Source organism: Zootoca vivipara, chromosome 11 (assembly GCF_965207765.1).
Source record: "Zootoca vivipara chromosome 11, rZooViv2.hap1.1, whole genome shotgun sequence".
NCBI lineage: Eukaryota > Metazoa > Chordata > Lepidosauria > Squamata > Lacertidae > Zootoca > Zootoca vivipara.
The window spans coordinates 14,026,126-14,054,113 of record NC_142594.1 but is presented as its reverse complement, the minus strand read 5'-3'; the positions used below and the strand labels follow the sequence as shown (position 1 = coordinate 14,054,113).

The following is a 27,988-nucleotide window of genomic DNA, read 5'->3' as shown; positions in this document are numbered from 1 at the left end:
ACTTATGTTTTTATTTCATTTTTTGTGGCATTCATCCTAAACAAATGTGAAGTCCTATCGTTTGCTAGCAAATTCAATGCTGTCATACCCGTTTTCAAGGAAGGTAGTATACAGAGTTTAGTCATCCATTAGCACTTTCCCCAAATTTTTGCATTTTAAAATATGGGCTTTGGGGCCCTTTTTTAAAAAAAGGGGAGCGAGAGTCCACAAACACACTCGTATAGATTTTCACCTTCCAGTAGTCTCATCAAAACTTATTTTTCAAGTTACAAATAGCAATGACTAACACCCAAAGAACAAGACACTGCCTGTTCATGAGTGATAAATACAAGAGCTAGCGAGAGTGTGTCTCATGCTCTTTGGAAAACTTCAGAAGTTGCCATAATTTTTCCTGCACGTGTACAGTTCCCAATGCGTGACCGCATAGAGTCACTCTAAATGTAATCCTGTTTTTTACTTCTGACAAAAACTTACAGTACATCAGCTTCTGGTGTCCTCAGGACCAGAGAGCATATAAAGTTGACATGGACATCATTTATGCACCAATCAAGAGGTCATTTTTATTAACTGGATTTTTTTTTCATTTGTCACACACCATGAATGTTTATACAATGAAGAAAGCCAAACATCGCTGGAAGCAATTGACAAGGATCAACTGGTATTTCTGTACCCTCCCCCTAATACACGTAGCTTTTCTCCATTTTATTCTGCTTTATTTGACTAATTGTAAAATTCTGTGTCAAGATTGTCACATCTTAAATACAGATAAAGTTGCTAGAGGTACATTATATACACATACAGAAAAATACAAGACTAGTTGCTTTCCACAATATTTAATTTATATGCTACGTTGACTATATGCAACTTGTAAAGACAGATTTAAGGGGTACAAGAAACTGTTACTTGTTCTATAATAGTTTGGTCCAATATATTTCAATGTAGTGGTTATTCTCTCCCTCCTTTTAACATGACGCAATACAACATACAACACATGCACAATCATTCACCGGTGAATAAATGGATTAAAAAGACAACACTCAAGCTAACATCTGTACACCCAGAGGTTCAACCAACCATACACAACTAAATAAGGCTATGTTACAGCTATGCAGCATAAATGGTCAACACTGCTGTTCTAAAGTGAGCACCGTATATACACATTTGTATATAAAAAACAGAGGGAATGAAAAAACATCTGGGATTAGTCAAAAGGTGCCATTCCAAGGCTGTACATAACGTGTGGAAAGAATATTTACAAGACTTGAAAATAAAAAGCTGCAACAGTTTATTGCCAATGCCCTTTATAAACTTTCTCCTACTTTTTATATAGATGCTCTGTTCACCGCCATCTGTGAACTGTCCATATTTCTGGCCCTTTGTAAGATCCCTGCTTAAGAAAATTTCAAAGAAATATGCGCTATGGCTTCGCTGGCATGCCTGTTCTTGTAGCTTTCAACTTTGTAGATATCATACATGTATGATAGGCTGTTTTAAAACTACATTGCAACATAAGCTTAAAAAAGAAAACTAAAGCAAAGTGTTTCATTCGTAACTTGTTTTTCTGGGAAAGCATATTCCCCTCCTAAGCTTGATAATAAAATAGGCTGCATGGTTGAGATTTGCAGCCTAATTCTGAACATGTTTACTTGGAAGTAAGCCATGCTGAACACATTGGGATTTACTTCCTTGTAAATATGCTTTGGATTGCATCCTTTGCCACACTAAAAGAAGCAAACATGAATGTATCATAACCAAAACAACAGTTCTTTGGTGCTCTACAGTCTACAAGGTAAATGAAATGCATACTACTTGACCATTTTGCTAGCATTTAGATACTAAACTGTGTAAAGTCTCTTAATCAGTGCCTGCCTGGGTTGTTGCTACATAATACCATCAATACTTACCAGCATTGCTTTGAAGACCCAGCGCACAGAGCTTGAAAAAATAACATTCTTGTCGTTCCCAAAATTGGGAATCTGCAATATATTTTATTCTAGATAAAAGTTCACAAAAGTTCACCTGGTCAAAAGTATCCTTTTGTACATAAAAAATGCCAGCCGATTTATCTGCTGGCATCTCAGTAGCAAGGGGTTAAAAAGAAAAGAAAAGCTAAGAGCTGTGCAGAATGTAAAAGGAAATTGATCCATGCAACTTGTGTTGTCTGACTCGATTTGGAGAGAGAGTTATGGAAGGGAAATAAACAAGATGATGTTATACCCCAAACTAAATTTTATATTGGAAAAAAAATCTTGAAATTTGCAGTACACGGCACGTTTTGAGATCTGTGGAGTGTATTTAGGGTGCACAATGTTAATGCACTCCCATTAAGATCCTTTCTGATCTAAATAGACCTCCTATTCAAATTCTAGCAACTGTTTTCTGCTCTCCCTAAATTCACTTAAACAATTGGTTTAGATTACTGGATACAGTGCTGCATTTTGGAGCACTTTTGATATACCCCACACTACAGAGACACCCATCTCGATTTGCCTGTTCATTTGTTTACATGGAAATAATGGAAATGTGGAATTGAGATGCTCAGTTACATCTTTCAGGTAATCAATATTGAGAGCAGGCTTCAAAATGCTGTGGGGTAGGGTGAAAGACAGAAGGAGAAAACTTTGTTAAGCCTTTTACTATGTGCATGACTAGTTGATTTACAGGAACTAGCTTACTGGAAAAGACCTCTCAAAAGTCACACAAATTGGTCCAATTTAAATGTCTTGCACTGTACCCAACAACTGCCATGATAATAGACTCTAGTAACAGATGTGTTCTCCCTTAGATTTTTTTTTAAAAAAAAATTACTCCAAGCAGATGACTTTATAATTTTCCTTTGTAATAGTTTTTAAAAGATTGTCTGCATGTACAATTTTTCTCGGGGGAAGCTGCCTTAACTATTTCTTGTCTGTAACAAACCAAGATCTTCAGCCACCACCTCATGCATATTATAGTTTAAGACAAAAGAGATGTGGGGATAAAAATCATAGTTCAAGATCTCTTAAATTCTCAGTGCATCCTTGCTTTGTACAAGCCTTGGAAATCTGAAAGCTCATAGAAGTTTTCAGCATCAAAACATTATTGCTTTGGTTCTGTTGCAAACACACAGAATTATGCCACATCTCACAAAGTTTAGGAAACACAGAAGATCAGAACAAGATTGGACATTTCACAAATAAACAAAAGCTCTCTCTCTCTCTCTCTCTCTAATTTAAGTGCAGAATGTGAAACTACTAAGTGCTTCATTTACACTGGATTCGGACACAAGCCTTACTGTAATCCAGATTTTCTATAGTAAAATTATAAATGTAAAAAAGTACACAAATCCTGTTTTCGTTTGGAACAAAAAAAAATTATTGGCTAGCAGCATGCACAAAATCATGCATTGTCATTTCAAGCAAACTAAATTAAAATGTAATAAATTACTGCTCAAAGCTCATTTAAAAATATTAAGACAATGACAATGAAGGGTTTTCAGTGAAATAAAGTATTCACAGCGCAGAAAAGGAAGATTGGTGATGTCAAGTAGAATGAGTTAAGTCTGATTATTGTCAAACAACGTGACAGCAAGTAGCTTGACCAGCCGTACACAGCAATCCCTCCTTCGGGTTTCGCTGAATATTCACAGATATAGTCTTTTCACACAGAGGTAGTTGGAGCACATTATTTTTTAAGTTCTTGCTCTTTATCCGTTCTAATTCATTTGCAGTGTCTGACATCTGATCAGAAAAGAATTTTATACTGCCCAAGGATGAAGCTGGATTTACATTCCCAGAGGAACTTATGCACATCTTCCATGTAGATTTCTCCTGAACCTTGACGCTGGAAAAGGAGATGGTGTTTTGCGGATCAATAATGTATTTAGTGCTACTGTGAATCTGTGAACCTAAGCAGAGGCTCATTAATTTGAGGCTTTCCACCAGGTCGCCTGCGCTTCTTGAAGACAACTGCATTGAATTTCCAGATCCAGCGCACCTGCGAGTGGAACCTGAATTGTTATTCGTGCTTCCGCTAGAACCACTGGAAGGACTTCCACCCCCTTTGCTGTTGTCGCCAGGGCTCGCTTTGTCTACTCCTCCGTTTCCATTACTTGGTTTTCCTTGTCCACTGCCGTCTCCCTGATTGCCGGGAGGTCCTTCACTACTATCCCGTCTGTGCCAGGAGTAAGTAAACCCGCTGTCTTTATCGAGACGTCGCCTGCTTTCGGAGTCGTCGTCGCTTGTTTCTGAGCTGCTGCAGCTTGATCCCCGACCCTGGCTTTTCCTCCGGTGGTAGCGCTTGTGCACGGTGCTTGGCGAAGCAATGTTCATTTTTAGACGGCTAAGTTTGGGGGGCAAGTTCTCATCCATGTCAAACTCGTCGTCCGACTCCCCTTCCTCAAAGATCTGATTCAGGACCGGGGCGCTTTTCCGGGAAGTAAGACGATTTGTAACGGAAGGCTTGCGGCGCAGAACCACTTGGGTTGAAAGGGAGACTGGTTTTTTATCTTCTTCGTCCTCCTCCTCGTCTTCTTCCACCCTAAACAAGCACTTCCGACCGCTAGTTGTAGGTTTTAGGCTTACTGAAGGAACGACAGAAAGTGCTGGTCCTGCTAATTCAGGAATGTCCTCCTTCTTTGATGAATCATTAAGTGCCTTGCTCCGGTGACCATTAAGAACATTTTCAGCACTGCGAGCTGGAGTCTGAGGAACGCCTCCATGGGACAGAGGAGAAGCTGTAAGGTCATCTTCCAAGTCTTGAGGGACATCGATTTTGGTTGGCCATGATTGCCTAAGGGAGGTGCAAAAAGGAGGAAACGGAAGATTTTAGTAAAAGATTTAAAAGCAAAGCTCCTCTCACTGTAACTTGGAAAAATGTGATCATAACAACCAAAAGGTGATTTTAAAATTTACCAAGGAGGCAAAGAATTAAATTTGTACATATTGGCCAAGAACCAGAGACCTTACCAATTAGTTCTGCACAACTGATGTAGCTTTGGGTTGAGGTTTCTCTAGCTCTGGGTTGAGGTTTCTCTAGCAATAGCACCACCAGCAGCAGCCAGTGGCAAGCCTCTCTGGTGGTTCTTTCCCTGCGAGAAGTAAGGTTACAGGGAACCAGACAGAGGGCCTGCTCGGTAGTGGCTCCCGCCCTGTGGAACGCCCTCCCATTCTGTTTTTAATGATCTGTTGGGAGCTGCCCAGAGTGGCTGGGGAAACCCAGCCAGATGGGTGGGGTAGAAATAAATTATTATTACTACTATTATTATTGAAATATTCTCAAAAAGTAATTTGTGATCTGGTATGGCACTTTGCTGTGTAAAGGGAAAAAGCAGAAAATTCTAATAAGCATGCCTACGCCCAAGATTACAGGATTGCAGCCTTTTTGAGTTTGTAGCTGCCCTGGTAAATGCCTTTTTGAATGGAAAGATGTAGTTTTTGTAATGAATTTTAATAACTTTTCAATGACATTTCAATGTGCGTTTTTTAAAATATTAAAGTGTATATCATTTTATGCTGCTCAACCTTAAAAAAAGATTTCAAGAAGTCACTATATAGTAAGTGGCACAGAATACATATAAGCCCACTTATTTAAAATGCACAATTTTTACTGAAGTTTATGTAGACATTCTCAGTTTTAGATGAAGCAAGGTTAAGGCAGGAACAGCCATTCTTTGCTAGTCTGAATATGCCAGAGTAATATTGGCAAGGCAAATCGAAATTTTAAAAATATTATCCAGAGCAGGTTCCAAAGACATTGCCACAAATGCCAGAGACTTTCAAAGAAATTGCTCAATCAGAGTATTCAGTTGCAGGCTGGTGGATCTAAAAAATAGCTAGAAATCAAGCCAATAAGAACCAAATGCACAAGGCCACTTAACAAAGTACATAGCAGATATCCCAGTGTCCCTTGCACACAGAGTGAGACCCAGGTATCAAATAATCCTTGAAAATACATATGTTTGTAGAGTAGTACATTTCCAGTCCAAGCTTCCATGGTTGTGGTAATGAGAAACATTTATATTACACATAATTAACTATGCTGAAATTTTCTCCTAGCAATGTATTTAAATTTTTTATATCCTACATCACTTATTTAACAAATAAGCTAAAAAACTACCTGTCCATTTACTTTTCTTGCCTGTCAATTTCAAGTGTGGTTTTCCAGAATTTGTATCCATGCAGCCTCATCAAAGAATATTCATTCAGAATGAATAAATCCCACTTAGCAAAACACGCCTTACTCCCAAGTGTGCAAAGGTTGGCAGCTGCAATATTGGAGTCAAACTAGATGTAATTTTAAACACATTTAAATATTTCCATGCTTACAATTGGTAACATAATCTCTCTCCTGCCCCCACCCCGAACACAACTAAAACTAATTTGGGATCGCAGGACAAGGGTTATCCTTCCTTTATGGTTTTCCCTCTAAAAATCACCCCCCCCAAAAAAAACCCACAACTGTAGTTATTTGCTCTAATGTTGTTGTTGTTTTTTAAAAAACAATTAACAGGGCAAATATAGGCGGAAAAGTTACTATCATCACAAAGGCAGAATTGTGGCCAGTCCTAACATGGCATTTAAAAGCACACAGAAGGAAAGGCACATGAACTTTTGCTGGTTATTGTCTTCATTTCAACAAGACTTCAATTTCTTAAAACAAGGCCTCCTGCCATTCATATACTCTCTGATGAAGCTTTTAAAACACAGTGACATATTTCTGGACTTGTTTGTGTTTCTTCTCATTTGCAGTATACATTTTATTTTAGTCTCTATTGCAGTGGTTTTAAATAGTCCTGCCTTCCTGAAGGGATCTTCCTAATTATACCTTTTAGCTTCTTTAATTATTCCGTTTCTGAAAATACAACTTTCTAGGCAATTTTTTTTTTAACTGCCTACTCCTTTTCCACAAGGTACCCTCAAGCTCACCACTGGAACTTTGGTATGAGCTTCAGCAGTTACTTCCCAGTTACAGTTCCTGACAGAGCCACAATATTGCTATGTTCTATAGCTCAGTGATAGAGCACACACTTTCTCATGCATGTGCAATGCTCAATCCATGGCATTCCTGGGCTGATGAGCTTTAACAGGGAAAGCTTGAAGGATCTCTGTCCAAGATGGCGGAGAGCTCCTGCCAAGTCAGGTTAGGCAAAGCTGAGCTAGACACATGTAGGCAGCTTTATTTGCACATTTTCTTATTACCACCCATAGATGGTAACAGGTTGTCCTCCACATTCCCACCTTCCATCAGCCCCAGCTGGCATGGCCAATGGGGTGAGGTGATGGACATTGTAGTCCCTCACCATCTGCAGGGGCACAAGTCTCCATATCTGATCTAACAGGAATGGGATGCACCGATTTCAATCGCTCTCTGAGCTCTCATTCTTCATGGGAAATTCTGCCTGTTGGAATAGGGTGCAGACTCTGCAACACCACCACCAGAAAGTGCATGATTCATTCTGTGTTACAGTTGTGGCCTGCACTGGGGCAAGCATAAACTCAGATATTCCTTACCTAACATTACCCTAGGTTGTGAATTCAATGACAGAAAGGCTGAGAATGGCGACTTCAGCAATGACAGGAGAAAAGAAAACGAACATTTCTCCATGAAACTAATTATGTGGCTGTGCTGCTGGTGAATAAGCTTCCAGATGCCAACCTGCAGAACAGTTAACAACCTTCTGCAGCAAAATGCATTCAAAACTACCGACTTAGCTATGCAGAAGCTGTAAAGCACACAGTGTTTTGACAATAATACACCACAGTAGCATGACAATCTATTTGAAATTATCAAAAAGGTGGGGCCTTTTAAAGAATGTATGATTAAAAACTCTTAAATTTAGTACAATTTGAGTACTTTAAATTATTACCTAAACTGAGCTTTGATATTGCTTGGGCTTGCTGATCTGGTTTGTATTTCTTTCTCCTGCTTCTCTCTTAGAATCCGCTCTGCTAGTAAGAAGTAAGTAGCAGTGATGTGATTGTATTTGTTGGTTTCCAGAGCCCTGGGGGAAATAAAATTAAAATGGAACACATCATACATCAACAGTTTTCTGAAACTGGACATGCAGCCAGCACTGCTTACAATGCACCTCACAACAAATACTGAACAGTGCCTGTAAGTAGAAATTAGTGCTTTTGACATATTGACAAATAGCTTTTAGCTTATTAAGAACTGGACAACCTAATGTGGCAAGTTCAATAATCAAACTAGGCTATATTAAGGAAAGCAACCAAAAGCTGAATAGATTTTCCCCAATCACAGTAATTTATTGAATGCCAGTCTATGGTTCAGTAACCTTTTGCAGCTGTCAGATACTGTATAACTATACTTTACTTTTACAGATCGTTTGCTCAAACAAAGGAATTATCTTCTTCCAGGGTGAGCTCCTGATACATACATGCATCATCATGCAGTCACACATTCATGTGTGACTATGATTAGGAGACTGGGAGTGTCTCCGCTGCCTCCCTGTTATGACCTCTCGCTGCAGGGAAAGGCAACCCCAAGGAAACAAACTTTGTCAATGTTGACTGAGACTTTATCAAGTGCTTGCCTTGAAAACAGGAGGGCAGACTCATTTATTAGCATGGACTTTCCTCATATTCTCCCCCAACTCAGCTCACGGGAGCTAGCACTACACAGGGGAGAGAGGCAAAGGACCAAAATAAAATCAATTTGCAAATAAGCAATACTGTATGTTACTTTTAAATCTGCCACTGATCAAGGATCTTCCATAGCCAAATGGACAATGCGCTAATCTATTTAGTCATTAGGCATTAACAACAGGCTTCTTGGCAGATACAAATTACTTTTTCAGCTGTTTTAAAGCATCCACTTGTTAACTCAGTGGCTTCTATATTGGGCCTGTCTCCAACATTGCCACTTTCACTATTCAGCATTTGAACATATAAAGTTAATGTTTTGGTTACAACCAAACATACAATTTAAAAGTGGTTTACACTAGGAAGAAGCCACACAGTTGAAATACCTACTCCTTCAAGCAACACCCTACACCCCCCATAACCCAGTTTTTCCTTAGCATGGCCAAGGATGTTGGGAGCCAGATAATAGTGCATAAAGAGCAGGACACAACTGAACAAGGTGCATGTCACAACCAGGGTGCCCCACCCTCTGGCCTGCTGCCACATACTCTCCATCCCCAATCAACTACACATGGGAGAAAAGGAAACTGCTGATAAGGCCATTGCCCAGAGACCCAAGAAGAAAGAAAACTCAAACTACTGAATAGAATATTAATGACAATTTGATTATTGGGCTTTTCACAGGGCTCCTCTTTGACCAGACTTGGTAACTTGTTCCCAAAAAGTTATCAATATTTTGACATGTTCTGTAAAGGATTTAATTTGTCGTGGGCCACTTTAGCTTACAAAGATACATACAAATGCTTGATGCATCTTGCATCTACAATTATTCCTCTGAATACCAGTGGGCATAATTCAGCTCTACCTTTAAGGCTGGTAATGGCTGGAAACAGAACACTGGGCTAAGGTGACATGCACCTGATCCAGAAAAGGATTTTCTTGTGCTCTATACAGACAATTGTTGTCTAACAACAAAATTGGAATTGCAATCCTGGAATGTAAACACAATAGAAAACGGTGGCTTACTCTACTATGGTATCTCTGTCTGCGATGTCTCCCAGAACCATTCGCTGTATGATGCTGTTGTGCTCTTCCTCGGACAGGTTTTTGTATGAAACCAAAGGAATATTATATTTTGTTGCAGGCGATGGATCAACTCCTTGTAGCCAGGGATGGTTTTCAATTTCTTCCAAAGATGCCCTTCGTTTTGGGTCTCTTTGTAACATTCGTGTGATTAAACTGGGAACAAAGATACAGCTCTATAAGTACGTTAGCATCATCACAGTAGGAAAATGTTCCCCAAGCATCCAAGGGGTGTCATTCCCCAAGTTTAAAAGCAAGTTTCTCCACACATCTACAAACAAATTTGAAAGTATGGGTGTCTGCTTGTTTGTTTAGATGGCAAAACCGGGTCAAACATATGTTGGAAATGCAAAGAAAAAGAAGGTACTTTATTTCATATGTGGTGGGAATGTAGAGTATTTTTTTTAAAAAAAAATCTGGGAGATATATAATGAATTGAAAAAGATGTTCAAAATGACATTTGTAAAAAAAACCAGAAGCATTTTTTTTAGGGATCCTAGGACAAGACCTGCCAAAGAGAATAAAGAACTTATTTATGTATGCTACAAAAGCGGCAAGAGTCTTGTTAGCACAAAGATGGAAGAATGAGGAAATCCCAATGAAAGAACAATGGCAAGAAAAATTGATGAGTTATACGGAGTTGGCAAAGTTGACATATAAACCATGTGAGATGAACAACTGTGACTTCAAAGAAGAATGGGAACTTTTTACAATCTATTTAAAAAGACAACAAAAGGATCTGGACTCCTTGGCAGGTTTTGTATAAACATCCACATATGATAGATAAGGCAATGATATATACAAATTTTATAACAAGCAGAAAACAATATGTACAAACAAATCAGAGAGGGGAACTGAGGGAAGTCCTTAGAGGGTGGGAGGGGAGGGGAAAAGGGGGAAAATTGTAATTGGCTATGCTATTGGTAATTGTATTGCTTAAAAATCTATTTCTTCAATAATTTTTTTTAAAAAAAGAATATATGAACCCCCCCAAAAAAAAACCAAATTATTTTTTCCAGCTCCAACAGACTTCACAATGTTTATTTAATAGACTTGAGTTCTTAAACTGTCTTCTGTTTTATTAACAAATTACTATTCTACAATGGGCTATGTGAATATAGGAAATCACTCAATTAAAAAAAAAGTTTACAGGGTTTCACGTTTCCAGTTATCAATGTGAGGGTTGAAAGAATAGTTACGGTACTGGTCCACAGTCCTGAAGTGAGAATAATGGGCGAGCTGGGATTACCTGGGACCTAACCATGTGCTAGTCCTAACTAATCACCACATTGGTTCTATACTGAATGGTTAGTGTTATGATTTTAATTTCAATACATTATGTTCAACATTTCACTTACTCTTTACATTCTTTGGACACATGTGATGGCACCGTGTATTTACAGTCCATGATCATTGTTAAAGTTTCGCTGTCATTTGCTTCTTGGAATGGTGGCTGCCCGCATACCAACATATAAAGGATAACTCCCAGGCTCCATATATCTGTAACAAGATTTTTAAAATATTGTACTTGAAAAACAACAAGCTATTGCAACCGGCACAGGGGAAAAAATTAGTTTCCTATCATAGTTAATTTGAACCAACATTTTAATTGTTCAAAACTGAGCAGCATGATACCACAAATGCCTTATACACAGAAAGACGTAAGGCAGCTTCATATGTTCACTGAAATAAATAGTGGAAATGTGAAGATTATATTCAGCAATGCTGCCACAGTTATTACCTTGGTGGGTGCAGATTTTAATTTTTTAGACACTATTTCCCGCTCTCCCTGGACAAATTAAACACGTTTTTATTGTGCCCTGCATGCAACACACTAACCTAAAAATAAATAAAAAGTCAACTATTGATTGAAAATGGGTATCATGGAATACTGCTGAAGCATTTAAAACAATACTTAGCTTGAAAATTATCACAATTTTACCATACTAATTTAAGAGAGAAGTTTGTACAGGAAAGAATACAATAGGAGGAAATGTAAACAACATTGTTTTTACCCCTGTTGCTAGCCATCAAGTCTAAAGTAAGCAAGATTTTGTTTCCAGGTACCTCCCCATTTCCCTTGGGAACTTAACAGTCATTTTAAGAACTCCCAACATTAGAAGCAGTTGGTTTTTTTCCTTTTCTTTTTTTAAGCTTTTCTATTTGTTGCTAGCATATGTAAATAGCCTGGCAGCATACTTTCACAAAAAATCTGGAACGACGTCAAGTGAAAAAGCACTGTTAGCAAGAATCAATGTTTGTTTCCCTAAAAAGTGGGTTTAGAATGCACAAAATATGTTCAGGAAGAGGATCTGAATGAGAACTGTGCAGGGACATTCTGTGTTTTTAAAAATAAATTCCTTCTCTCAAAATAGGTTGCTGTTCTTAAGGACTAGCAGGCTATATGAATTGTGACAGACACAAAATAAGAATGTGTTAAGTGTTGTTGGTCAGCACCTGTGTATCTTCTATGTTACTGAAAAAATCTGATTGAGAAAGAGCTGTTTGAGTACGATTCTTAGAACCATGACAACCAGCCAGTGTATATGCAACTTCCTTACATAACATCAAGTCACTGCCATGGAAACCAAGCCACGTCACTGACTGCCCCTGCCATGCTCATCTCAAATCTAGTGAGGAGAGAGCACCAAGACCTGGCTTGTATTTACATATACAAGCAAGAAAAGGATAGTTTTGTCGCACACAAAAACTCCAAACAAAAATATTAGGCCACAATGGTGAGGGCCTAAAACATTCAGAAATTGCTCCTTGTGAGACCAGATCTTCATGGTTTACAGAAGCTGATAATCACATAGTATTTCTAAGGCGTTTTGAAGCAATTCCAGCATCACAACAGATGCTTGCCTTTTCAATTTCCAAGCCTCTAAAACAGTGTTTTGAAACCTGTGGGTCATGACCCACAAATAGTTTACAAAGCCTGTACAAGGGGGTTGTGGGCTTTACAGTAAACCCAAAATAATTGCTGATTTAAATCTGAACTAGTATAATAAACACCTGTTACACAATTTTATTTTGTTAGCATATTATAATTTTGTGCTGAAATGAACAGTGGAAAGGTTTGAGTCTTACATTTTGGGAAGTGAGGTTATCCAAATTTTTAACTGCAATAGTTACTTAAATAATCCAAAATGTCATTTTCACATAAAATCAGTATTAAAGCAGTAGAGACAGACAACTACAGATTAGTCTCAACAGTTTCAACTACAGCTTTACACAATGTGTTTCCCACGGTCTACCCCACCCCAGCGACCCACTGTGACGATGTTTTCACTCTTTCTTGCCCCCTTTCTGGTTTGGAGAATGACTGCTTACAAGCAGAGGATTTCCTGTCTGAGCTGTTGCTACAAAGTGCTTGGCCTGCAAAATGATCAAGTTTGGTCTACTGTCACACCACTGATGACAGTGCAGGTACAGTTCAGGAAATGAGTTGCACTAAAAAAGTCACACACAATGACGGGATGACAAGAAATTCAAGATGTCATCATAAAAAGGTCGTGTTGACAGGAAATAAGGCACAACTTTCTTATGAATTCAGAGAAGTTAAGCAATTTAGTGTGGTAGCACCAACTTTGGACTGAACATAGAACCAAATACAGTGGTACCTTGGTTGTCGAACTTAATCCGTTCTGGGAGTCTGTTCAACTCTTGAAATGGTTCAAAAACCAAGGCACAGCTTCCGATTGGCTGCAGGAGCTTCCTGCACTCAGGCAGAAGCTGCAGAAGACATTTGGCTTCTGAAAAACATTCACAAACTGGAACACACACTTCCGGGTTTGTGGTGTTTGGGAGCTGATTTGTTTGGGAGCCAAGCCGTTCGACAACCAAGGTACCACCGAATTTTCATTCCTTTCTCTGCTGCCAAAGCAATGCAACTGAGTTTATAGTTGTCCCAACAAGATTCAAACTATGTGACTTGAACAATCACTTCAGGTCAAAAGTTTTATGGGGCTCCGATATATGTACAAAGCTTGAGGCCCGCTGTCTCATTTATTTTCGTAACTGAAAATTCTGCATTCAAATTACGCTTCTGGATGCATGGAATATCCACAAACACTCTGGAATCTCTAAATGAAGTTAATGTAATTTAATGCAGCAATTGGCTAGCATCCAGTGCTTGATGTCAAAGGTTGCACACCAATTTCTGAACTTAATCCTGAAGGAAAGCTGAAAGAAGCTGAATAGCATTATATTCAGAATGTATCATACCTAGAGGATGAGGGCAAAAATAATTTTGACAGGGCCACTGATCATGTGCTCTTTGACATACAAACTATAAAACTTAAATAGAGTAAGTAGACAGGCCCCTCCAAAAATTGCTGTGGGTGGCAATACCAGGCTCCAGAAGTAATTTAGTACAGTCAAACCTCAGTTGTGGAACATAATCCGTTCTGGAAGCCTGTTTGACTTCCAAAACGTTTGACAACTGAGGCCCGGCTTCCGATTAGTTGCAAGAGCTTCCTGCACTCAAGCAGAAGCCGCATCAGATGTTCAGCTTCTGAAAAAAGTTCGAAAACCAGAGCATTTACTTCCGGATTTTCAGCATTCGGGAGCCGAAACGTTCCAAAACGGAGCCATTTGGGAACAGAGGTTTCGACTGTACTAAGGACATACTGATACTTCCCTGACCAAAATGCTCATAGTGATCTTGAGATGGAAGGTGAAAATCAGGAACACATTCATAGGAGAAAGTTTTGTAGTAACGGATGCCTTCGATTATAATCACAGAGACAGTTAGATGCATATTCTGGTCACAAAAAATATACATTTTTCATTAGCCTCAATATTGTGCCCTAGAACAGTTGGTCATGGAATCCACCAAAGGAGGAAAAACTATGGATGCTGCTCAGGACCTGGTGGAAGTTCAAACACTGTTGAAACCAACTGGAACTAGTGACCACAATGCTATGAAATCCAACATGCATAAGTATTCAATTGTCAAACAAATTCAACATAATCACATTTGACTTCAGAATAGTAATCTTTTACTAGTTCCCTATTTTTAAAGAATACTATTATTATTATATATTAAATTTCTATACTGCCCCTATCCAAGAAATACATACCACAGTAGCAAACAATACCCCTCCCCCCCCCGTGCACGCACACAGTTTAAAAGGCTAATTAAACAAAGTTGAAAGGGTAAATCAAGAGGATAAAATATTCCCTCAAAGCCACAATAATTGCTCAGCTAGAATGTATTCAGTTTATCAGAAAAGATACCACCAAATCCAAGGATGCCAATTTGTTAAAGAAACAGGGAGTCAAAGAAGCTATTAGAAGCAAGAATGCTTCACTCAGAAAACTGATGTTTTGCGCAAATGATAATATGGAACCCAAATTTGAACACAAGCGGACAATAAAGGGTGCCTAAAAAGAATTTGAGGCGCACATCACTAAAAACATTAAGATTGACAATCATGTATTTAGCTACTGTATTTAAAAAAGCCAGACACTTGAACAATGGATGAAGAGGTGATGAGGCGTGTTGAAAGGAACATAAAGAAACTACATAAAATCTGAATGAATTATCTGTACAGTCATACCTCGGAAGTCCAATGCCTTGCAAGTTGAACATTTTGGCTCCCGAACACCGCAAACCTGGAAGTGATTGTTCCGGTGTGCAAATGTTCTTTGGAACCCGAACGTCCGGCGTGGCTTCCACAACTTCCAATTGACTGCAGGAGCTTCAAATGCAACTAGAAACTGTGTTTTGGCGCCCTACAAACCAGTTTCCAGGTGCTGCGTGGAGCCTTGCTTTTATTTCCCAGTTTTGAATGCTGCTAGCGGCATTTACTCCATCAGACTGCAGCAAGAGTGAAATATAGGAAAGCACACTCTGATCAGTTTTGCTGAGACCAGGTTGCCTCCTAGGTTCCATTGTGGCTGATCAGTATAAAAACCATTTTGTTAACTTTTAAGAAACAGCTCCTGGGTGTCCTTGTTCTTCTCTCCTCATCTCTTCCTTTATGCAGTGTTTTTTAGATTGTAACTCTGAAGGCAGGGACCATCTTGTTTTTATTGAAGCCGTTGGGGCTTAAGAGCAGAGTAAAAAATCCCAATAAATACTGTATTTTTGCGTGTATAAGACTAGGCTCCCCCCCTAAAAAATAATGTCAAAAATTAGGGGGTATCATACATGGATACATCTCCCCCATTTTCTTAAATCTGAGTCCCCCAAAATAGGGGGAATCTTATACACGGGGACATCTTATAGATGAAAAAATACGCTACATATTCCTAGAAGTTCTGTTTTTCTCAAAGAATCTTATTACAGAAGACCATCACACAATTGAAAAGGCTCATATTTGGAGCTCACTTAGAATGCTCTCTCTCTCTCTCTCTCTCTCTCTGTGTGTGTGTGTGTGTGTGTGAAAGAGAGAGAGAGAGAGAGAGAGAGAGAGAGAGAGAGAGAGAGAGAGAGAGAGAGAGAGAGAGAAAGAGAGAGTGTGTCATGCTGCTATCTCTCTGGCTTTCAATAAACTATGTTTGAACTCTTAAACTTCCATTTATGGTTTGTTGATTAGTGCAGTGATTGACTACTTGATGCAGAGCCAATGTGCTAATAAAAAGTATTTATTTGCAGAAGGGTACAAACATTTAACTCTAGGTACTGATATGTCCTACCTCCTCTCAAGGAAATGACCAAGCTATTTTCTTCCCCAAATTCATTCTACATCTACCCCTATTCCATAAAGTGTTCCAAGGACCTGTGCTGATATAGAAAATATACAAAGTAACATAGCTGTATGAGGTAAGGCCAAAAGGCAATGCAGTATCTTTTTAAACAACCCAAAAGTCAAGCCTTCCACAAGAGAAAACTACCTTTTTTTTAAACTACCTGGTAAAAAGTAATCAACTTTTCAAAATTTGAAGCCACATCTATTTTTTTAAATCAATTTTTAATTTGCTACCATATAAGCATCTCTATTCTTTTTCCTCTTCTATTTTTCTTAAAAACAAATGAAGCTGCACCCTTACAATGCACCCTTAGCTCCATTCCCTGTTTCCTTTTGCTGTGTTGTAGCATTATTTTCATTTTAGTTTTAGTCTCTAAGGGCATTGGTCTTCACACCATACAATGATCTATCAGTTGAAGACTAATGCCCTTAGAGACTAAAAAATAGAATGAAAATAATGCTACAACACAGCAAGAGGAAAAAGGGATGGAGTCAAACTGGAGCAGCTGGTAACTTTTATTCCTTTACTACTGAAAAAAGAGCCTGAGACAAGAGCGGAATAACCATTTCCATATGGAAGTTTAGATTGTTAGACATAGTCAACATAGTAAATTACACTAAGATATAATTAAAACACCTAAATTCTTCCTGCATAATTTACACACCCAATTATAAACAGTTCATGCAGATGCCTCATCCTTCCTAAGTTCAAAATTTATAGCAGGGTAATGCCTTAATAAGGAGCAACTAGCATAGAAAAAAATAGAGAGAAACTTTCTCCAGGCTGAAAAATTAAGCAAATAGCTTGGCTCTTGAGGCTGATATTAAGCAAATGATTCAATAGCATCCAGAATTAGAAGCAGAGGCACATAACGCCCAAACCCAAGTCTCCTCTTCAGATAAAAGGTAATGACTTCTAATCACTATGTATATTACGGTACCCAATTTGGCTTCTATCAATCTTTGCCAAAGTAAAAAGTATGTTGGCTCTCTCCCTCACAAGGGACCTCTGTTTCCATCTTCATGGGAGAAAGATTTGAGTAACTGTCAGATTTTATATCTCCAAAATCTGGGGGAACAGCTACTGGTGTTTGTGCCAGCAGCCTCTGCATCCAGAAATCATTTTACATCTAGAAAGTACTAATCTGCTTCAATGCCATTCGTGTTTCATTTAAAGAATCTTACAAACTGCAGTCTTTTGGGCTCTAACATGTCCAGCTTTCTCCCCTTCCCCCAGGAAAACTCAAAAGTGGTTTTTTTAAACTGTTTTGAGACATTTTAATTGGTCCTATTATGTTACTGTGATTTTTAGATTTTCTTCTAATAGATCAACACACCTACATACATCCTTTACTGTATATGTTTTTAACTCTTTGGTTCTAGAGAAAAGTAAATATATTTCTATTTGGAGGCATCCCACATTCATCTAACCAGAAGCTCTGATAAATATGTCCCAACATTGTTTGCTGTAAAATGTACTCTGTCCACACCACCGCCTCCACAAGGATAAAACCGGAAAGATCCATCGGTTCTACTGTAGTGAACTCTCACATGTACATAGGGGCTACATTGTTTTAAACAATGTAACACTAAATGCTGACACAGACATGCACCAGCAAAAATATCTAAAAAGCCTTAAATGTATCTTAATCCTTATTCAATCAAGCTGTAACACGTCATGACTCAACTGATATTTCCCTTTCTAGCAAGACTTAAAGTAAGTCCTGTTTGGGATTTATACAAGCAAGTTAAATATTCACACACCCAGCATTTAGCATAAAAGTTTTTATGAAGAAATATTGATATGCTGCTCATCTACATTTTCTGCATGCATGTGCACAGAAACACACAACTTGGAAATGTACAAATTAGTTTCCCATGAATCTCTCAATACAGGTCCAGCAAGAAGTCAATGGACGTTATGGGCATCTATATTGAACTAGGCTTTGTTTCATCACTCTGCTTAATTTCATTTACATTTCTCTAGTTGGCTCCTGCCAACCTACACACTGACAGCAGTAGGAACAAAAAAAATAGAAACAGAATTTCAGAAAGCCTGTCCATTTCCTGCATCTTCAGAGGTTAGCTGAGAAATACTAGGAAAACATCAATTAGGGAAAAAAATTATCTAATATAATTCAGTTACTATATGAAATGAGCCTATTGCATAGCCATGTGAAGGACACTGAATGTCAGATGTACAATTCCACACACACACACCTGGGGGGTGGGGTATTCTGGTGTGTTTTCAGGCCTGATCAACATCTAATTCTGTTTTCTAAAGTTGCTAGCAGAGATCTGAAGCACCTCTTGTGTATTTTAGGGCAAACACATTTAGTGACATCAAATGGACATTTACTTGTCAGAAACAACCCTGCCTTGGGCACCCTGCTTAACGTATTTTCTTCATATAACCTATAAGCCTATAAATATGTTCCTATGTTACAACTACAGGGTGCCAACAGATTGTGATAACTTGAGAACACACTCCCTGCAGGCATTAACTGCCAATTCTTACATCCACTGAAATGATTACAGCTGTCCAACATCCTCCTCGTGTATTTGATGTTATACTGTTCATAAAAGGAAATATAGCAGTTTGAGGGGGAAACAAACATATATTTGAGAAGACACTGGATGACTACAGGAGACCATTTACCAAACACTCTGTGCTACTGCTATGAACAGGAAAGCATTACTATGTTCCTAATACTGATAGGAAATGCAGATATGTGGCAATTCTCTGCATCATGAGAGCAAATGTGGCTGTATGTACACCACTTAATAAATTGCTGTCAGTATTCGCATGCTGTCAGCGCATTCCATAGCATTCTGGGGTTCTAATGCAAGCAGAGAGCTGACTTCACTGCTAAATACATGAGAAATACCCTGCTTTTTCAGGAACTCCTCGTACATCAGAGTGCATCCATTAATAAGAACATCGTGCAGCCATTAATAAGAACATGGAACAATTGATCCATCAGGCTCAATATGGTCTACACTGACTGGGCATTTTCCCCAGCCCTATCTGGAGATGCCAAGGATTGAACCTGGGAGATGTTCATGCATGGGCTCTATCACTAAACCACAGCCCTTCCCTTAGTATAGCTTGTCATAATTTAGATCTCTTAGTTCCAGCTGGAAACCTTCGGACACTTTGTATTTCTAGTGTAAATTCCTCCAAACAAACCATTATCAAGGATGCACAAATACTCCTGTCCAAAAAATTACCAACAAGTCTAATTGCATCAACTCCAAACTAGATGGCACTGGACTGGATAGTACAGTATGTTAAAACATGAATAGCATAATGAAGGGCTACACAGGGACCTTTGCAGACTTTCATCTTCCTATTTCTAAATATTTACTTCCAATGGCAGCTTGCTCTGAAACAAAATAAAAGTGACTTAGTTTGCTCTTAATTCATTGACTTACCTACTGCAGGTGCATCATACTCATCACCAAGTAGAATTTCTGGAGCAGAATATGCAAGAGAACCACAACTTGTTGTGAGTTTTTTCCCAGGCTGGAATTTGTTGCTGAAGCCAAAATCAGTCAATTTCACAAGTCCTTGTTTTTCAAAGAAGACAACATTCTCCGGTTTTAAGTCTCTGTGAACTACATGCAGTTTATGGCAGTAGGATATAGCATGAACAATCTGAGCAAAGTACTTCTTTGCCAGATCTTCGTTAAGCCCTTCTTCGTGTTTCATGATGTAATCAAACATATCTCCTCCATCACCAAGTTCCAAGATTAGGTAAAGTTTGGTCTGGGTGTCAATAACTTCATACAGGCGAACAATATTAGGATGCTGCACTAGTTTCATGCATCTAACTTCTTGGAATAGATGTCCTGTTGCTAGAGTATCTAGCTTGGTCTTGTCAATTACTTTCACAGCTACTTTTTCACCTGTAAAAACATGTCTGGCAAGTTTGACCACAGCAAAATGTCCTCTCCCCAAGGTTTTATCCAAATCATACAGTCCAGCAATTTTTCCATCATATCCTCGCTTGAAACCTGCCATACTGCTTGAAGTAGCAATGCTGGAACTTTTTAAAATTTGTGTCTTCTCATATGAAAGTATTTGAAACAGATGCACAACCCATTTTCACTGCCAAATGTATCTAGAAGTCAAAAAGAATTTTTTTATAGAATATACATTTACTTAAGATAAGAAAAATAAGATTTTACCTACTCTAAAAGCTGGCCTTTGGTCCAGGAAAAAAAAGGTTTAAAAATACTTCCTTGAAAGAGAATTGGAATAGCTAATTGAGATGTGTCTAAACTCTAAAAACGTGTAAGATATGCTGTAGAGTTTTGCAGAGCACTTCAGAGTAGTTAGTTCAATTCAATACCTACACAAGTACAAATTTATTTTAGGAATGAAGAAAAAAAGAATACAAAAAAGGAATTCTACCTGGGACTTTAACAGAAGATTGCCACTGCCTGTGGCTAAAATATGCATTAAATGGGAAGAATGATGAAACTGCTGTAAGCTAATCTAAGCAAAGACATTATTCACATATTGCCATTCATCATTTAATGAGGGCAGCATAACATTAAGATCTGTGGTACCTAACATACAATTAGACCATTCAAAATAAAAAATACCATGTAGTTACCACCACATCAATAGTTGCTTCAAGCAACATCTACATGCTTGACCCATGTATTATGCTAGTGAAGCATCCACAAGTCAAATGTCATCAGCATGATATGCAACCATATAATTAATCACATCCTCTTGGATGCAACATGTACTGGAGTGGTGTGGCAGCAACCATGGAGGGCTACAGGTAATGTCAAATAAAGTTTTAGGAAAGCTCTAATGCTGAAAGTTGGAAGAAAATAATGGTAGCTCTATAGGGCTAGTGCCATCTGATTGGAAATAAGAAAATATAGTTCATCCATGCATTAAGATGTATGAAACTTTGAATATCTTCCAACAAAACAATAGGTACTTCAAGTATACTTCAACATTTGACAAAACCTTGGAAGAAACTAACTCTATTTTTTCCAAGCACAGCAGCTACATCAAAAGTGATTTCACTAAAAAAAATGACTCTGACGTTGCATGGCCAACTATAACTCTAATATATTTCTGCAAGAGCCAGCATCTGTCTGTCTATGGTAATCATTTTACAATGCTGTACTTTACCCCCTTGGTAATGAAACACCACAATGTGACTTTCCAATGTACAGTGTGTGGGCCACACTCATGTCTAGAGGGTATAACCATCACAAGTAGAATTGGCTAGTTCTGCTGGCAGTCTTTCAATTTTCCAGGCTTATTTAAAAGCACTTTTTTCAATGAATGTTAATGCATTTAAAACTCTAACCTCACTTTTCCAAATCATTCCCAGTGTTTCTTCCAACTCTATAATTCCATGTTTCTAATATACTAGTGTATATTTTCAGAACTCCATGGAAGTGCAGCGTCTCTCTCCACAGAAAATGCTTGTTCCCAACCCCTGTAAGCACCCTTAACCTGCTAATACAGGGATATCATTTGGGGGGGGGAATCCTCTTTTTTGTATTAAAATTCATTCATGGTACATTATTATTTTAAAGTATATATGCATGCTTTCTTTACTAATTCCTCATTACAATACAAGATCTCAGCAATCAGGAAAGGATCTCAGTTGCATGTATTAAGGGAGCAGCCAAAAAAACATGCATACACATTTCATGACATATGGACTGCATTCGGACAAAATGTGAACCATGGTTTACCATTATGAGAATAAACTGCAGCTAGCCTCAAATCTGCATACTTCCCCCTTTAGCATGGCCATGAAGAGATCAGGAGTCACTGTTTAACAGGCCAACTGAACTCTAACCTTTGGTTAATCTAAACTATAGTTAGTTAAAACAAGCCAGTTTCATAAACTGGTTTGAGGTTGGCTTGTTTCAACAAACCGTAGTCAAGGTAGTTTATTCAGGTTCAGACACAACAACAAGTTGCAGCTAATCTAAAATGGAAGGGAATCCATCCATACTGCTTCACACGGCCTCACTAGAGGGGGGTGTAATGAAACTGAAGGTATGTTTCAGTTTGCTCTCATATAAGCCTAAAATATGCCTTAGCAAGAAATCCAAATCAATCCATTGTGCACATTTTGTAAAATCAATGTAAAGCACAATCACTAATTGTTACACTAGCAAAACTGCTTGGAAATCATGATATAACTGCAATACCTCCAGAGGAATTTCACAAGCACTGCAGTGAAGTAATTTTTAAAAAACTACATTTGAATAAATCAAAAATTAAATCTACCAACCATGGCACTGCCCTCTCCAAAGGTATCATCTTATCTATGCTTTGCTCACGTAGTTTCAATTCTTCCTCATGTTTTCCATAGATTCATCTGCTGATACTTCCATATCCAGTTCTGAGGAAAGATTCACATTCTTCTTCCCTTATTCCCTAAGGGGGAAAAATACTTAAGTTCTCTTCAGGAATTATATGGCTAACATACAATAAAATGTGTGCATAGAATACCACCCCAAAGTTCAAATGGACCAATAAAAAGAGTGGGTCAAATGTTGACATTCTGAGTAAAACACTCAGCCTGTACAAACATTTAAAGTTTAATACACCTACAGTAGTCCTATATAATAATGTCCAAGTTGTCCCTGCGTCCAGTTGTCCCGTGTGTCCCTGGCTCTGCAACCTATTTCCACAAAACAAGTGTGCAATTGTACAGGTACACCAACAAAATTAAGTCTTTAAAAGGTGGGTTAAAAGTATTGCCCTCTTCCTTAATTGTGAGAAAGAACAAGGGGGGCCAGAAAGTCTCTTGGTGAAGTCCTAAGTTTCAATAAGTAGGGTAACAAAGCACTGTATTACAGCAGTGTGCATAGGGGACAAGCAGTAGCACAAAGGTTTCGGAAGAAGCACATCTTACCCAGTCACTTGGAGGTTTACCACAGGCAACTGGTTAATTAGAAGCCTGCTCTACAGGTTTTATGCAATTCCAATGTTAATAAAAATACACAAAGGCATGTGTGTGTCAAACATTATTAGGCACCTTAAGTGCTTGTTAAGGCATTCATTTATTGTGCACAATATGACCTTGTACATCTTACTCATCATCATTTCACAGAAAGGCGGAAGACAAATGACTTGCCCCATAAAGTCTCTCTAATAACTCAAGGATCCAACCCCAAATTACTGTTGCAGGATGGAGACAAAACAATGGGAAACAGAATTGTGAAAGGAATTTGGGAATGGGGGAGAAAGAATACCATGAAGGTACCTGTCTCTTGCGCTTGTGTTAAATAAGCAACGAAAGATATAAAGGTGACATCAGGCACAACAGAGAACATGATATGAAATAGTGGTGCAAATAATAGACATATGGAAATTGTTTCTAGAACACTGGAAGGCTGGAGGTGCAAGATGATAAAATCAAATCCCAGTGCAGAAGAGCTAGTGGAATTATCAGAATACAAAACCCCTTGTCAAAAAGTGATTTCTGAGCATTCCAGACAGACTCAAAGAAATGACATTATTGCAATCTCTACTTATCCCTTTAAAATATCAGTGATGAGTGCCTTTATTTTCTAGTCAGTACAGTAGATTTAATTAGGAAGTATGACTTGGTTGCCTAAACATTTCAGTAAAGTTAACTGTGGCTCTAAATCTTCTGTTAAACAAAATTCTACAGCATTTATGCTATATTGGCATATATTTATCTGGGGAACTAAAAGGAATTTGTTCAACCATTCAGTGAATAGCTGTTCCAGTTCTTCCAGTTCAATACCTTCATCAGGTACTCTACAAAAACAAGCAGTATACAAAATGCATGCTTACATTTCTTCTCTTTAGATACTGTATGATAACTGTTGATTATGTCACACAAAATGCCAGTTCTAGAAAAGCCAAAATGCAAATTTCTGGGAGAAATTATCAATATGAAAAATGGCAATGCATCATCACTATTCATCTTACTCCATGGGCCAACAATATTAGCAGCAAATGATGCAAAATTTTAATACTCATCAAAGTGTTTCCTTTGTGGAGACTTTCTAAGTGTTTTCTATAGCCTGGGAAAGGAATTGAAAATGCATACTTCAAAACTCTTGCCCATTCTCATTTTCTACACCAAGTATCTATTATTATGAATTCCCAAAAATTGCTATATAAACATAGCAGCCTAAATGAGTAAGAGTGGCTGCACTAGAGGGCAGGCTTTAAACAGATCTGGACTCACATTCTTTAAAAGGAATTCATATCTATACTAGAAGACTGTAGCAAAGCCATATTTAAAGCTCTAACTACCTTAGTAGTCAAATAGATTATTTCCAGTCCCTAAATATATAAGAGCAAGCTTCAAAATACAAGCCACATGAAGCTTCTCCTTCAATTTATTTATTTAAAAGATTTCAATGCTACCTTTTAATGGTACTCCCCTCCCAAAGTGGCTTCCATACAGTACTTCCAGGGTCTACTCAAGGAACAAGGCATTAATAACAAAACAATCCATAATAGTACACATACTGATAAAGGACCTTACTGAAATTAATCATGGTAAATTTTCATCATTCTGGTCAATACAGTGGTTTTCCTTTTAACCACTCAGTGTTATAATCATTCTCAGTGAGACAAACACCATGTCTTTCTACCTACCTGATCCGTTACTACTAACAGCCCAAGAGGGGAGAAATGTATTTTAAACAACAAATACCCCACAGCTTTTGTGCCTGTGTTGGCGTATAAAGCGGAAGTTGATACAGCTTAGAAAAATGGCTGTTTGCCAAAGAGATCATCAATGCCATAATGTGTTTTCGGCATGACAACCCGATACAAAAAAGCCCTTCCACGGGGGGGAGGGAAGGGATGCCAAGCTCTTTCCTTTGTGGCAGATACACTCTGCAGCATCGGAAGGGGGGGGGGGACGACCACGTTAAACGCTCCGGACAAACCTGTTGGCTCCGTCTCCGGCTTGCAGAAATAAGATGCACCGTCATCCCCCCCTCCCCAACCAACCACCACCAAACAGGTATGCAGCTCGGGTGCAAGAACTTCTTAGCCACCCCGTAAGCCTAAGGAATATATGGCCGTGAAGAGGAATCCAGGGATCTGCTCGCTCTCCTCAACACTGCAGGGGAAGGGAGGGAAAAATAAGAGCGCTGGCGACGTCCAAGGCGAGGGTCGAGAAAGGAGGGGGATGTTTTGAACTCAGCTCCAGCCTCCTTTCCAGAAGCGGCTTGGCAGGAGGTGGAAATGCCGGATGCGTAGCATTGCCAAGCCACGCCACCGCCTCCCTCCAGCGTACCTGATACTCCATCCCGCCTCTCTCTCTGTCTCTCCGCTCGCCGTTCAGACGTGCACACGAAACACTCACACGCAGCGCTCCATCTTTCGCGCACGCGCACTCACGCCCCTTCCCCCAACCTGTCGCACGGAGGCGACGGGAGAAGGGAGGGCGCGCGCGGATGCGATGGAGACGGAGACACGGAGGACGGACGGGGCTCCGCGGGGACCCAAAACCGCGGGGCTGGGCCTTCTGCGTCCATCCTTCTCCTGCCGCCTGAGGAGAGCGGCGCGGCCCCAGCACCTCAGACCTCAGCGCCCCTCAGCAACTTACTCCCGGGTGTCGGCGCGGGCCGCCGGCCGCGGCCCTCAGCTCCCTTCCCCAGCGCCGCATGGACAGCGGCGGCGGCTTCTTCTTCTTCGGCTTCTCGTCCCCAGCGAAGGTACCACACGCGCCGGAGGGTCGAGGCGAGCGGCCTCGGCCTGAGCGAGCGAGCGGACGGAAATTGTCTTCTCCTCCTCGTCCTGTGAGGGAGGCTCGCTCCCGAGCGCGAGCGCGCACACACACACCCAACGGACCGCCGCCGCGTTCCCGCGACGTCACCGCGACCAACCGTGGCTCGCGCTCTCCGTCGGTGGGGAGGGGAAAGCGGTGAAAGAGAAAGAGGCCGTTGCTGCGCGTGCGCGGAAGGGGAGGCGGGAGGGAGGGGGAGGAGCCGCCTCGATGCTGGCCAATAAGGGCCTAGCGCCGTCGCCTCTGATTGGAGGGCCGCCGGGGGCGGGGCTGAAGGGAACTGGGATGGCCGTGGCTTGGCTAGTAAGCTTCCAGTACCCAGATGCCTCCGGAAGCGTTGCTAGGATGCTCCTGCATTCATTTGTTTATTTGCATTTGTATGCCGCTTGGTTAAAAATCAAAAAAATCAAAGCGGTTTACAAAAATAGGGCAAAAATCGGGGAAAATCCACAGCCCTCCTCTATTATGCTTTCCTATTTGTTGGAAGCAGTCGTAGTTGTAATAATAATAATAAATAATTTATTAATTTTATTATAATTTAAAGGATGACCACAAACTCTTGGTAGACCACAAACTTGAGTCAACAGTGTGATGCAGCAGCTAAAAAAGCCAATGCAATTCTGGGCTGCATCAATAGGAGTATAGCATCTAGATCAAGGGAAGTAATAGTACCACTATTCTGCTCTGGTCAGACCTCACCTGGAGTACTGTGTCCAGTTCTGGGCACCACAGTTCAAGAAGGATACAGACAAGCTGGAACATGTCCAGAAGAGGGCAACCAAAATGGTCAAAGGCCTGGAAACGATGCCTTATGAGGGAATGGCTTAGGGAGCTGGGTATGTTTAGCCTGGAGAAGAGAAGGTTAAGGGGTGATATGATAGCCATGTTCAAATATATAAGAGGATGTCATATAAAGGAGGGAGAAAGGTTGTTTTCTACTGCTCCAGAGAAGCAGACACGGAGCAATGGATTCAAACTACAAGAAAGAAGATTCCACCTAAACATTAGGAAGAACTTCCTGACAGTAAGAGCTGTTCGGCAGTGGAATTTGCTACCAAGGAGTGTGGTGGATTCTCCTCCTTTGGAGGTCTTTAAGCAGAGGCTTGACAGGCATATGTCAAGAATGCTTTGATGGTGTTTCCTGCTTGGCAGGGGGTTGGACTGGATGGCCCTTGTGGTCTCTCCCAACTCTATGATTCTATGATTATTATTAATTTAAAGGATACAAAAGTTAAACAGATTAAAGTTACCTCAGCTTTCTGAAGCATCTGCAGGCTTGTCAAAATTGGGATTTTATTATTTTTGTATATAATTTTTACTGTATTAAATTTTCTGTTTTACAATTTAAAATACTTTTTACATCCTTAAGATATCAATGACTTCCCTTCTCTTTCCATGGTTCCTTTTACATAAAATAAATCCTGGCATATTTTACAAAAATATACCATTCAGCATTCCATTATTGCATCCATCAAAACTTGTTTACAATGTTGAATTTATCTTAATTCTGCCAGCATTTTCAGCTGTACACAATTATTTCCCATATATTCAATAAACGTTTTCCAAACTTCTCTAAACTTACGTTCTTGTTCTCTTATTCTGCATGTTAAGTCTGCAAGCTGCTCATATTCTGTCAACTTCTGGCATATTGCCTGAGCTAGAGGGACTATTAGTAAAACAGGAATGTTTTGACCCCTTGCTGGAAAGAGCGCAAGTGAGGGCACCTGCTTGATCTCAAGAGGCAGGGAGTTCCAGAAGCGCAGGCGCTGCGGCGCTATTGATTTACTTTCATTTTACTTCTTAACAATTTGTTTATTTGCGTTTTCAAAGCAGAAACAGAGCATACTTGTCC

General features: G+C 39.5%; 1 protein-coding gene across 3 annotated transcripts; it reads right to left on the bottom strand.

The window, feature by feature from the left end:
* Positions 1-534: 534 nt before the first annotated feature.
* Positions 535-26,259, bottom strand: SNRK (SNF related kinase). 3 transcript variants are annotated; one of them, XM_035129132.3, is made up of 7 exons: positions 25,957-26,259; positions 22,645-22,790; positions 19,799-20,487; positions 11,024-11,165; positions 9,609-9,821; positions 7,847-7,981; positions 535-4,770 (listed from the first exon to the last, which is right to left on the bottom strand). In XM_035129132.3, the coding sequence occupies exons 3-7, from the start codon at positions 20,385-20,387 to the stop codon at positions 3,552-3,554; spliced, it is 2,298 nt and encodes a 765-aa protein (XP_034985023.1). In that variant the 5' UTR covers positions 20,388-20,487; positions 22,645-22,790; positions 25,957-26,259; the 3' UTR covers positions 535-3,551. The 3 variants fall into 3 exon arrangements, with proteins under 3 accessions (XP_034985023.1, XP_034985025.1, XP_088509994.1); XM_035129134.3 differs by lacking the exon at positions 25,957-26,259 and adding an exon at positions 25,645-25,773; XM_088653868.1 differs by lacking the exon at positions 25,957-26,259 and adding an exon at positions 25,292-25,688.
* Between the last annotated feature and the right edge of the window lie 1,729 nt (positions 26,260-27,988).